General features: G+C 36.4%; 1 protein-coding gene across 3 annotated transcripts in view; it reads right to left on the bottom strand.

Moving 5' to 3' along the window:
• The window catches only part of LOC146001739 (uncharacterized), a 91,824-nt gene that overhangs the window by 72,167 nt on the left and 5,951 nt on the right, over positions 1-13,706 (bottom strand). For all 3 annotated transcript variants that reach the window (XM_083139443.1, XM_083139442.1, XM_083139441.1), the window contains exon 2: positions 9,880-10,319. In XM_083139443.1, coding sequence (XP_082995569.1) covers positions 9,880-10,289 — 410 coding nt within the window. In that variant the 5' untranslated portion in view covers positions 10,290-10,319. The remainder of the gene's footprint in view (positions 1-9,879; positions 10,320-13,706) is intronic.

Raw genomic sequence — 13,706 nt, 5'->3', positions numbered from 1 at the left:
AGAATTTCATCAATCTGTGCTACCATCAGGAAGACTTTGATGTTAAAGCAGAATGGCATTTCTTTACTACATCTCATTGCAAAGGACCTTATGTTGGGGTTGCAGGGACTGTAAAGAAACTAGCCACACTTGCCAGCCTCAAGTGACCTTATGAAAACCATATTTTGACTCCACGACAGTTGTTTCATTGGTGCAAAGTAAATATCCATCCATGTGTCTTCCACTAGACATCGGCTTCCCATCATGATGAAGACATTGCCAAGCTGCAGCAACGTTTCACAAATACAAGGACAATTCCAGGTACCCAGAAGCTTCATTGTGTAATACCTATTAACAAAGGTACAGTAAAGGCAAAGGCATATTCCACTTCATCAGTGATTGCTACGGTGAATGAAATGCTATTAACAGACATACATGGATTTGTTGCCTGTATGTACGACAATCACTGGTGGGTTGCATACGTCTTACAAACTTATGAAGAAACAGATGAAGTACAGGCCAGCCTCTTGCATCCACATGGACCATCTCCATCATTTCTATTTCCTGCCAAACCACACATTTGTATTATCAGAAGACGTGACTTTCCCACAAGACTGGATCCAGTGGCAACAACTGGAAGGACCTACAATCTCCTTGCATCAGATCTGCTGAACATTAACAATTTAATTGGAGACTTGTGACGTGAGTTGTAACCACGTTTTATTGCCTTTTCATTGAAGCTACCCTGTACATTGTATGTAATAGCACTGCAATCATATAGCCATATTTCTTGTACAACATTACTTATGGAGTGTTCATGTCAATTGTGTTTCATATGCAAGTGCTGTTTACAGCATTTTGATAATGTAGTGATGTAGAAAAAATATTTTTTGGGCATGATGCCTTTGGTGTGCCATCTTGATATTTGCCATTTTTATAGTAATATATTGGAGCAATCAAATATTTTTTTTTTTTTAAAAAATGAAGGTGGGATGTTTTGAGATATTCAAGGTCAATGATCTTGAATGTGAAAATTCTTAGAAACAGGCCATGTTGCATATTAACGTAAAGCTCTAATCGTTAGCTTTTCAATGATATAAATTTCATTGCTGTATCTGGATTAGAATCAGAATTATAGTCATTTATCTCGAGACAGACGTGTTTAAATTTCACACAATTTCCAAACTTTGCAGACCTGTAACTTTCCTCACAACTGTCATATACCTCTGCAAATTGGTAGTTTTCCACCTCTATCAGGATCATTGAATGCACCAAATTTCAAAGAAATTTGAGAGGGTTGGGTTGAGTGGTGTGTTAAATTTACATGGAAAGACCCAGGGTAGTACTTAGATTATCCGATAATTACTCTTGTGTACGTAGCTTTTGATGACTGAAAACTTTGTATTTTCTGATTTTCTACCTGGTCTTTGATTTGCTCCAATGGGATAGGGCTTTTCAAAAATCAGAATTAAACTAAGTGAAAATTCCAGGGTTTTTAATAACAAGTTAATAATTTATTTTCTTGTAGTTTACGGTTATTACAAGCATAAGAAAACAGTTTTTCTTTGTGACGTTTCAGGAGAACACACGCTCCTTTCATCAGACATTTATTTTCATTTTGACTAAAGATACAGTTATAACAATGGTTAGTAATTTTTAAACAAACAGAATCCGTTATATAATGGACATTGTCAATGTTACATTGTTGTAATATAGCAACTTAACTGTGAAAAAACAGTCTGTTGTATTTTTATTTGAGATTTTTTAAATTATGAATCCCAAATATCATCAGGTAATTCAAATTCATCATTGTTTTCACACAGTCTCTTGATGTTTTCTGTTACATTAAATTTCAAAGATGGTGGCTTACTCCATTTGTGAAAAAGAAAACTCCATACTGGATCTACATTACCATTTTCATTATTTAATTTATTCCAGTGTTCTTCTGCAATGAACGAAGCTTCCCAGACATTCAACTCTGTGTTTCCCGTTAATCTTTTTAAAACCCTTCTCTTTTTAATCAAATGTTTCTCTTCGATGATATGAGTTGACAAACCTGTTCTTGGGTTTAGATTTATAATGTCCAAATCGTGTTCGTGCCATCTTATTGCCATTTTCCTTGCTGTTTGTCCCACATAATCCTTTGAACATGAACAACTTATATTATATATTCCTGTGGTTTCCGCATCTGGTAGAGAGTTTCTCATTTTGAATTCATTAAATGTACATTCCAAACTTCTTGGTGATTTAAAAACAATTTTGAAATCAAAACTTCTGAAAATTTTTGCAATTTTATGTGAGAATCCCTTGTGGAATGGAATGCACACAACAGATTTTTCATCTTTGTCTGTATTTCTCTTTAATTTTAAAAGAAAATTCTCTGACATAATTTAACGTAAGATAATAAATAATTCAGGGTTGCCTCTCAAGTCAAATGGTGGAGGGTTTCTCTTTTTCAAAGCTGCATCTGACCCGTGTGGGTTTGTGAATAATTCTGATTCATTTGGTACATGCATGGTAATTACATGCTGCATACTTAAAGAAGAAATGTTGCACTGTTTACAAAAAGTATTGTTGAGCTTACTTGCTAATCAATGGTGACTGGGAGCGCTAAGCGAGTGACTTTATTCTTGCCACGGAACTTTCTAGTCATAGTAAGTGCATGGGTGCTCCTTGCGTGGCAAATTATCACTTTCAACCAATCAAAATTCATGGTCACTATTGTGATAACTTAAAGGTGGCAGTTAAAAAGACAATACATTACAAAAATATTAATACAGGATGAACAGTGAGCCCCCATTATATGTCCTTCATGTACTGTAAGGCAGTGAGTTTACAACAAACACGAGTCATTGGTATTTGTCTCAGTGAACTTGTATCTCATTCTTATTTTGAAAGGAATCAGGCCAAGGCATTTTTTCTCCCTTCTGCGAAATCCCAATTATCAGGATTCTCAGGTGATTTTTATTTGGCAAAATAACCTCCTTCAGCTGTGATGTTGAAAGAAATATTGTGATTTTAGACACCACCCCCCCTCCATCGAGGTTTCTTTGGTCCGATTTTTTCGATTTCGATCTAAAATGTGTTTTCTACCTGGACTTCGAGCCTCCCCAGATTCTGTGGCATCCATGTGTGCTAAGTCTATTGAGGCTTTGTTATTTTTCTTGTTATGTATTTAGATACCTGAATGCCAACTGTTACCCAAGCATGTGATTGGCAATAACATGTTAATATTATGTTCTTTGAAATGCTACAGAACCATACAGGTGAGCTTAGAATGAAGACAAAGAAAGAATGTTCAGCTACACAAAAGCACTGATGTGCGGTATAGTTCAGTGTTGCAATCTCGCAATGAATGTCAATACCTACCATTTTGACCCGGACAGTCCCGCTTCAGAGATATGTCCCAGTTGTCCCATTGACATTATTTCAAATATACTATTTGTCCCTTTTTATAAAAATCTAGGAGTTAGCTTGAAAACCAAGTATAAATTTGTGAGTCACTCTATGCTAAAAAAAATGTTGATGGAATTTTAAAATTAGCGTCATAAAAAAACTGTGGTTAAAAAGACTGGACTGCGCTTCAAGCACCTCATAATATCAAATTGTCGCCGAGAATGTTCAAGAAGACATTAGCAGGTTGTGTTGTATCGTGTGTGTTCTGTTATTTGCAGCACAGTGAATAAGCATGGTCAAGAAGCGTACATGTAGTATCAATTCGAATCTGCAACAAGAATTTAAATTCCTGTGTATTGACACAAACTCAAAGACAAATCTCGTGTATCACAAATTGGGGGGTAAATTTCTCAGGGAGTTTTATGAACGGTTGTTGAAGAATAATGTTATTTTCAAGAACATTGGTTCTTCTGGTAAATACTTTTGGCATTCCTCAACTTCAGAGTTGGACTAACATCAAAGGTTAATCAGGAGAGACCAGAAACACTATGTATGTCATACCAAGATTATAATAATTAATATCTTTTGATAACGGGAGATCCTACTTCATTTATACTTCATGTTACATGATCCATAATTTAATAAATAATAATAATAACAATAATTTTATAATTAGGTTTAACCGATTTCTCTGGGGGACAGGGAGGGTAAACAGACCTCCTTGGGATGTCCTGTTTTTGGGTTTAAATATTATGGTCACCTTACTTGCACACAAGCCTAATGGAGGGTTAATGGAAAATAAATATAGAGAGGTTCAAAACACTGCCTTTGGCTAGATATTAAAATGTGTAACTTGATGTTTGCAGCATGAAACATCCAATGTTCCTGTCAAATTATTTATTGCAAGAGTGAGAAAACCTTTTTCTTTAAAGGTGCACTTTGATTAGTTTAAGAAGAAAAAAAGAAAAGAACGAATCATGGAGCTATGAAGATTGCATTATGAAATATATTTTTTTTATTACTACACTACACTCCTGCAGAGAAAAGTCAGGAGCAACCTATATAAGTATTCCTGAAAATGTTACCTCATGTAAATGTACAACTAAATTGTTCACACAAGGGAAATTGCTAAGATTTCTTCTCTAAGTCGTCAAGGATACAAGTGTATAGAATTTCAAGAAGATCCATATCAGGTGGTGACATGGTCTTGAAGACTTGACATGAAATGAACTTAACCTAACAAAAATGAAACCAAATGAAAAAGTTTTGGTCCGATCGTGATTAAATTTAAATACAGTGCAGGCAGAGAGATTCTAACACAATTCCAGGGTAGCCACTCTAGGACCTTGATAAAAGTCAAGTATAATTCCCAGTTTTTAAGGTGCACTTTCCAAAAGTTCAAGGGTAGAAGCAGAAGTTTCCTCTTTTTCAACCTAAGGTATTACCGCCTCTCGCCAACCCACACACACATACACCCACAAATATATTACAACAATAACAATATAAAGGGTCTGTGTGATTCAAATGTATCCAAAAATTCTAATTCAATATAATGATTGATTGATTGACTGATTGATTTAGTTTATTTTACATTGCGTTTTGTGCCTCTTGGCTAATTTGCGAAGATGGGGATGAGTGATGAAATGATGAAATTGATGAATGGACATTCACAAACAACCAAGCCCAAGCGGGATTCGAACCCGGGACCCTTGGCATCGTAGCACAATGTGCTAACCACTCGGCCACAGGGTCCGGCTTCAATATAATGAAATGTATATATTTATAATATTTAATTTAAGATGAGTTACATTTGCTATTTCACACACTTAGACTCGAAATACATCTGCAAACACACGTCACAAATGTTACTAATCTATGAAAAATTGTTAATTGTATGAGAATTGCAAACTTAAATTTACCTAACCAACTTCAAGATATCTTATATTGCAATAATCTTCCATGTGTCAGAGATATTGTTCTGCAAAGGACACTAACAAAGTAAACAGATTGAGAGAATTCTGTTTTATTTTCCTCAATAAAAATAAAAGCTAAACTGTTATTAACTTGCCTCAGAGCAATTGTAAATATGTAAAATGCAATGGAATATGGATTAAAAATGTAATTTTTCACATCTACATAGAAAAATTCACGTAGAATTCATGCATAATTCCCGGAGCCAAAAATTCATGCGTAATTCCCAGAATTCAAGGAATTCCCGGTGAGTTGTCACCCTGAATTCTTAATTTTCAGATTTTTAATTGATTGATTGATCGATTGAGTTAGTTTATTTTACTTTGCTTTTGTGCCACTTTTCATTAATTGTGAAGATGTGAATGAGTGATGATATGATAGTGAAATTGATGAATGGACACTTACAAACATTCATACAAAGGCTGGGATTTGAACCTGTGACCCCCCCCCACCCGGTGCAGTGGCGGCGATTAAGTTAAAAAACCGGAGGGGGGCAAGGTGCCAAAAGGGGGGGAGACAGTATATTTCCATTTGTATATAAGGTTTAGCATAGTGCAGAGGCAAAAGTGGCAAAAAATGGGGGAGGGGAGAGGGCAGCTGGCCCCTAATCGCCACCACTGCCCAGGCATCATACCATGATGTGTTAACCACTCTGCCATGGACGCTGCCTTCAGATTTTTTAAATTTGTCAAAAAAACGTTCTTATCAATTTTGCGGAACATTTTTTTCTTAGTATTGGGTGCTCTTACAAATACGATCCTAGTCTTGTATCGAAGCTCCTTACATCTATTTTTTTTAAATCCATTAACATTGTCAATTCACATTGCAAAACAGAGTTTATAATGATTTTTATTCAACGAACTTAAGATGTGTGTGGGAAGTGGCAACATGGCACAGTGATATCCATTGAACTGTAGACTCTCACTGTGAGTCAATGCGTAAGGTAACTTCAAATACCTTTTTGAGCAGGCCTCATCTCCAGGAAGGTATCAACTTGGGGCAAGCCTGGCACTTACCAACCTGTTGAGTGTGACTGAGTCAAGACAAATTTTTGAAATAGCTTTTCCTGCTCTCTCAAAATAGACAATAGCTAGGCTGGAGAGTTCAATGAACAAACTGATCTCTAAATGTTAAGATTAGTTCAGTGCGGACGGTGTTGCCACATTCCACCTACGTCTTTACTCCGTTGAATAAAAATCTGTATAAAATTTATTTCGCAATGTGAATTGACAATGGTAACCAGATGATCACATAGACAGAGTGAATAATCAAAATTAGAAAGCAAAGAACAAGAAAATCCTATCAAGTAAATACTCCAGATAGCCAAGTGTGTCATGCCCTGAAATGGTAGAGCTCTTATTGTTCAACCATGAAGTATGAGGTATGCATACATTAGTAATATCTAGGTGCATGCATATTTCATTTTTGACTAAAACACGAAATGTGAAACAACACACTGCAATGTTAATTTTCCCTGACTTTAAAATGTGTGAGGTGTATTTTGCTATCATGTTTTGTCAAGAAATGATGCGAAATGAACTGCAAAATGCAAAATAAACTCTTCAACATGAAATTCAGAGTTTATTTACTGACACAATGCTTTTTGAGGTCTGAATTATCCTGTACATAATGCAAATCATGGAAAATTAATTTGAGAAGCAGAAATGCACTCCTTTACACAGGAACAAACTTAATACTCTAATAACTGCATAAATGTACTATTGGAATTGAAATGTAAATTTTCTGTAATAAATAGGGCAGAGCACCAAATACCATAACTACACATGTATAAATCACTTGCATGAATAATGTGCACTCTGTTTTTTTTATGGGAAAAAGTGACGAACAATTATAGCTCATACATAATGAAGAGTACAATTCAGGTTTAAGAAAATGTTTTCTTAGTGGTAGGTCGTAAAACTGTAGCCATGCTGCACAAGAGCAAATTACATCACACATAATAAGTGAGTTACCTGTTGCTATGTGGACCGAGAGGAGAATATTGTCTTGTGTACATGATGATTCACCAACCTATGCCACCTCTCCCCTCTAACTCCACTTTGATTAGCATCTCAAAGCTTTCACTTCTGTCACCACCTTGTTTATTCTGTAGTAGCAGAAAGCAAGATCAAAATTATAGCCTCACAATATCTTCTATTATTTCTCACCCGACAAATACTTCTGATACACATCCCGCATGACAAGAGGTGCTCGATATCTGACAGAATGACGCCACTTTTCTCGGTGTTGCAAAATATTCCATAACAAATTAAAAAGTGGCAATTTCACTTTTATAGTTTAATTTTAATTATTATTACTGAAGAAATCCAATCTGATAATTTGTATTTGCACCTGTTGAAATATACGATTGTTGTAATACTTTTCCTCTGGAACGAATGAGGAGAAAGAACACTTCACACCCCTCTTAAGTAATAGACTGTTCTGGACTTTTGGCACACAAAGAGTGCAGTCGGCGGTTAGGTGTTATGACGTCGCGTCTTTGCGGTTCGTGTTCGCATGCTCGTTGCTGGCAAAACTTGGAAAATTTGCAGTGACACGAGCAGTTGACATTTTTGATATTTCATTACGTTGAAATGCTGAATTGAATAGTGAGTTCGATCCCAAAAAGGAACTTGAACGGTGAACTTGCAGCCTGGAAGAAGGCAGAGTTGCAGCGTAACCGGATCAGATCCCCTTCTACAGGCCGAAGCGGAATGATCAGGAAGTACATTTCAGAAATTAGGAAGATACATCAACGGTGGTTTTGTTAGTGATAAGTGAGCCTTGTTTAAGTGTCGAGAGCTCTCGAGAATATGGTTTATGGCTTATTAGCGTCGGTCAGTAGCCTATAAGGTAACAAGTACAGCGCTGAACTACAAAAAAGCTAGCTAAAACCGTGAGTAATATTTCCAATGTGTTACATTTTTTTTTATTTTGTGTTCATTTTATGCAAGGTTTATACATTGAAACTTCACTGAGACAATCAGATCATTCTCTGTATATCCCTGTATCTGGATTTTCCGGTGTAAATTAGGTGAAGGAGACTTAACAAGGGCCTCCTTGCGATTGTTTAAGTAAAAATGGAATATGAGTAATAAATATATGTGAAAGGTAATTTTCATCTTTGCTTCACTCATTTAATCAGGTTTTGCAAAAAACTGAAAAATCCTGCTTGTATCTTGAACGAAAGCAGGCAGACGCATTTCAAAAACAAAATACTCTTTTTAATGTTATAATGTTATATCAATGACATGCATGGTTTCATGTTGGCTGTCTGAATTATTTGTACATACTACGTACCAAAGTTCTTGGAGGCAAACGTTTTGGAAAAACTGTACATTATACATGAGTAAATAGAGTATTCAAGGGGAGAAAATATGATCACAATTAAAGTTGTCCTACTAAAGGTCTCTGGAGCCTGTTCGAAGTAAAGGATTATGCTGAAACTTGGTATAGAAGCTATGGAGACCATGGTGAAGCGAAAGCTGATGAGACCACCACTAGGTCAAAATGTGGTGCTGAAATCTGGTGCACAGTGAACGACATCCCAGAAAATGCTTTGTCTGACCACTGATCACATTGCCTAACTCTTTCAAAGGGTTATTCACTTTTAAAGGGAGCACACTGAAATTTGAGCTATTTTTCTTTCGATCAGCATTCTCTTCTCCATCTCCATTGGCCCTGTACAAAGTTTCAGTGCTCCAGATGGCTCTGAGAGGAACAACTTTAATTGTGGCCATCCAGTAAGTGGTACCAGGGTGGCCACTCTAGGATCATCATAAAATTCAAGTACAATTCCTGGTTTTCAAGGTGAACGTGCCAAACATTCAAGGCTACAAGCAGACGTTTCCTTTATTACAACCTTACCTATTACCACCTGTCACACCCACATGAATACACACACAGACATATTAACAATATAAAGGGTCTGTGTGATTCCAATGTTTTAAAAAAATTCCAATTCAATTGAATTAAACAGTATCCTAACATTTTTTAAGTTAAGGTGTGGAGTTTACATTTGCCAATTCACATACTCAGTCAAAATCCATTTGCAAGCAAAAGTCACATATGTTACAGAGTATACTAATCTACAAAAAATTGATAATTGATTAAGAATTTCAAAGTCAAATTAACCTAATCAACCTCAAGATATCTTGCCTTGCAATAATCTTCCATCTGTCAGGTAGACTGTCTTGCACAGAAGAGTATCAAAGTAAATGGATTGTTTCTGTTTAAGACAGAATTTCTCTCCTTTCGAAACAGCCAAAGAGATTGAATTCTGTTTCATTTTCCACACAACTTTCTATTCCTTCCTCGACAAAAATAAAAGCTAAACTATGAAAAACTTGCTCAGAGCATTTATAAATATGTATAAATTTAATGGGATTTGGAATAGTAAAAGCTGTAATTGTTCACGTCTGTTGAGAAAAATTCCCGCATAATTCCCGGAGCCAATAATTCACACAAAATTCCCGGTGAATAGCCACCCTGGGTTCTCATTTTCATTCATTTGAAAATACTTCATGCACTCACCTTTCTGTCGCTGAAGCTGGGCCTTCATCTTCAACTGTCACTTCACTCTTTTTGACATCTTCAGGTTCTAAGTTAACACTGTCACTCTCAGTATTCTTTAATTCAACAGCACTAAACTGTGTGATGTTATCACTCATATCCAAACATTTACTATCCTCCTGTAAAAACTCGCTTGTTCCAGTACAAGAGTTCAAGTATATGTGAACAGAGCTGCCACTAACATCCTCCGGTTCCTCCTCCTTGGGCTCGGATTTAATAACTGATGATGATAATGATGACGATGGCTCCCGAGCATTTTCAGCTGACTCTTCATGATAAAGAAGAGACTTGGGTTCACTCTCCACTGAGTAACTCATGATGCCAGGCTCTGCCTTCACTTGCGGGAACGAAGGTTGATCATCAAACTCCATCTGTGTTGATGAGGATGAGGCACTCGAAATCTGCAAAGACATTTTACACATGAACATCAGATTGTGCTGAAATTGAAGAAAAATGAGAAAATATACAGGGTCCGGCAACATATATCTACCAATTTCAAAGGTTGGTATTCCATACAGCCCCGCAGTAAGGATGAAACCCAGCATGCTAGGTAAGAGCACGAGGAATGTCATTTCTGTAGCAATGGAGCATTTGATCCTTGATCACTCTGCTTTCGTGGTAGAGGCGTTTTTTAAAAGTAGTGTATCTTATATTGTATGGTAGCTACACAGCACACACAGACTGCCTGCAATTTCTTTTTCCGGAGGTACCTCAAGAACTGAATTTTTGAACACATATCCCTACGAGACTAAAAGACAGGTTGAAAGAACATAGGGATGATGTACGACTTAAGATAGAGACAGAGAGAGATGCGACATTTAAGCACACGAGAGAAACAGAAACAGTAGTATAATCAGGTTCCTTCAAACCAACACTTGGTATGAGGCCTATTATTTTTATTAATTTAAGCACAGTGGAAAACCTATTTTGACGATGTTTTTGTTGATTTTATACTATTGCAAATCTGTGTTTTTTCACCTCACACTTCGTACGAGTGTCATAATTTCTTACGAGTTAAAGTACATAACACCTACACCTACACAAATTTACTTCCGGTCTACTTGACAGACACCTGTGGGTTTTTCTAGTTTTTTATAAGTACAGTGGCCGTGGTGGCTCAGTCGGTACCATGCTAAAGGTCCCGGGTTCGATCCCCGGCCAGTTCAAATCCGGGAACTTTTCTAACGGTGGAAGCGGCCCCGGCGCCTACCCAGCGTCGAATAACATAGGTACCTGGGAGAAACCCTGGGGGGTAAAGGCGGTCAGGGGCGTGATGCTGATCACATCACCCCCATTCACGACCGGATCAAGAAAGTGTAGGGCGTTACCCCCACACCCCCTATACGCCATCATGGCGTGGTGCTATGCACAGGGGAGCACTTTACCATTTTACATATATTTTGGGAGTTCAAAGCCATATTTGGTACGAGGCCTATTGTTTTTATTAATTTAACTACAATGGAAAACCTATTTTGATGATGTTTTTGTTGATTTTATACTATTGCAAATCTGAGTTTTTTCACGTCATACTTGGTACGAGTGTCATAATTTCTTTCGAGTTAAATTACGCAACGTTACGCAACATTGCGATGGCTCGTAAGGTAAACTATTGCAATGTTTACACAACAAGTTATTACGCAGACTTGTATCTAGCGTGTTGTTGGTTATGACGTAATGGGTGTCTTCTGATTGACTTACTGTTTCGGATGTGTTCATCCGCGCTTAGGTTACTTAAAGGGTTTTCGATTACAGATTAGTCAGTATCGTGAGAGTGTTTTGAAGAGTACGGATGTGTTGTTGCAGTGTTAAAAGTTAAGTATTTAATTTATTTTAAAGCTACATACTATTTATTATTTTAAGTTAAAAAAAAATGTATCAAGTGATTTTTTTTCATAGTAATTTCGATCAGATTGAGTTTTGATGTGATCAGATGTTACTTGTTGTCTCTGGATATTCTGTATAAATAACATAGCTGACAATTTTATCGTAATAGCTACAATTATTTTATTTTGAAGGTGGTTCAAGTCGTTTTTCACACAGATTGAATTTGTATAAATTTGTATTTGTATTGAATTTTGTATTTTTTACCGAGAAAATTTATATACAAATACCAGAGCTGAAAAAAAAATTATAATTATAACTATTGTTTTTTAAGTTACAAGTGTTTTTTTAGTAAATAGAATCTTATTGAATTTTGTCTTGATTGTGCGTTTTTGTATTTTTCTCTGAGAAAATTTATATATAAATACCGAGAAACTTCTATTTAAATAACGCCTCGTAAAAATGACAACTTGTATAACTGACTTACCACTTGAACTGCTGCACAAGATTTTTGCATACACATTCGATGGAGGTGAGGATGTTGCAAGGCTCGTTGAGTTAAGCAAAATAGCGCCTGAATTTCGTCCACAGTGCGAGATGAGTTTTATGGACAATCTTCGCAAAATAAGCGGTATGAAAAACTTGCAGAATCCTGATTCTCTTTTTCGGGCTGCAGGCAAAAAGTTGGCCGATAGGATGGACGAGCTTCATGAGGCGAGGGAAGGAAGGAGACGATATACGTACGATTGGTATGAATCAAACGTGGAAACAGACACCATTATCACACAACTCATCGCATTGACTGAGGTGCGAACTTTCTTCCTAACCTAGCATGATATATAAATAAAATACCATCACTTTGAAACCCAAAGGTGTTGTCTATCAGGTACCATAGGCGGACCTCAAATCTCTCGGAGATTCGAATCCTGTTAGGTTAAACAGCATAAAAATTTCACAGCAAGAATTCTTATATGGACTGACGATTTTTTTAACAGACTTAATAATGAGTTATAACCTGTGTTGTGATACCACTATAAACTGTATACAACATATGCAGTTCCTGGAATGAGATGGACGAGGCTTATGAACCTCGACCTATAGAGTTGTACAATCTGGCAATGAATGGATGTTTCTTTTTATTAAGCATAGCAGTGTGTTTTCGCTTATTTTAATATCAGGCAACAATGTTAGAAAGTGTGTGCATGGCCCCAAGAATACAATTTGAAATCACTAATGTGATATGAACTCCCTTCACTTGTGTGTATTTGAATATGAAAGTGAGGTACTTTGAATAATTGAGGAGAACAATCACAAATAAGCTTGCAATGGTATTGGGAGGGGTCACGAGTTCAAACTTCAGACGATTTCTGTTAATCTGCTAAGGCCCAGGGTGTACGGATATTAGTATGAAAATCTGTAAAAAAGAAGAGGCAATTTTGACTAATGGTAACGATGAGGATGAATAATGATAATTATGATGAAATTGATGTGTGGCACTTAGAAAAACAAAACTTCAAAGTGTATTGTACCAACAGCTATAATTGTCCCCCCCCCCCCCAATGAAGCAGTTAACAGAGGTGTACTTTTGTTGGTTTACGACTCTGAGGGCTTAAGTTACTATGTTTACCTATAGCTGTACATATTAAAAAAAGAAATGACCTGGGCAATAAAATACAACAGTACCGATTCTGGCCTTTTGTCGGATGACGTAGTGGTAACGTTGTTGCAATCACACCTCTGATGGTATATAAACTTAAATGTTTTGCATAACATGAAATACTGTTAATGGAAATGTGTTGTTTCTAATATTCTATATAGAAAGCAGATAACAAGAAAAAGAAGAAAAGAAATGTTTCGGTCAGATACGAAGCTTCAACCCAAACACATATCTGATCAGACAGGATGTCAACGATGCGTTTGTAACTAACATGTGATTATTCAAAATTCAAATAGTGCAGTGGAAAACA

This window comes from Lepisma saccharinum, chromosome 17 (genome assembly GCF_977018435.1).
Source record: "Lepisma saccharinum chromosome 17, izLepSacc3.1, whole genome shotgun sequence".
Classification (NCBI taxonomy): Eukaryota; Metazoa; Arthropoda; class Insecta; order Zygentoma; family Lepismatidae; genus Lepisma; species Lepisma saccharinum.
This window is presented reverse-complemented; position numbering and strand designations above follow the sequence as displayed.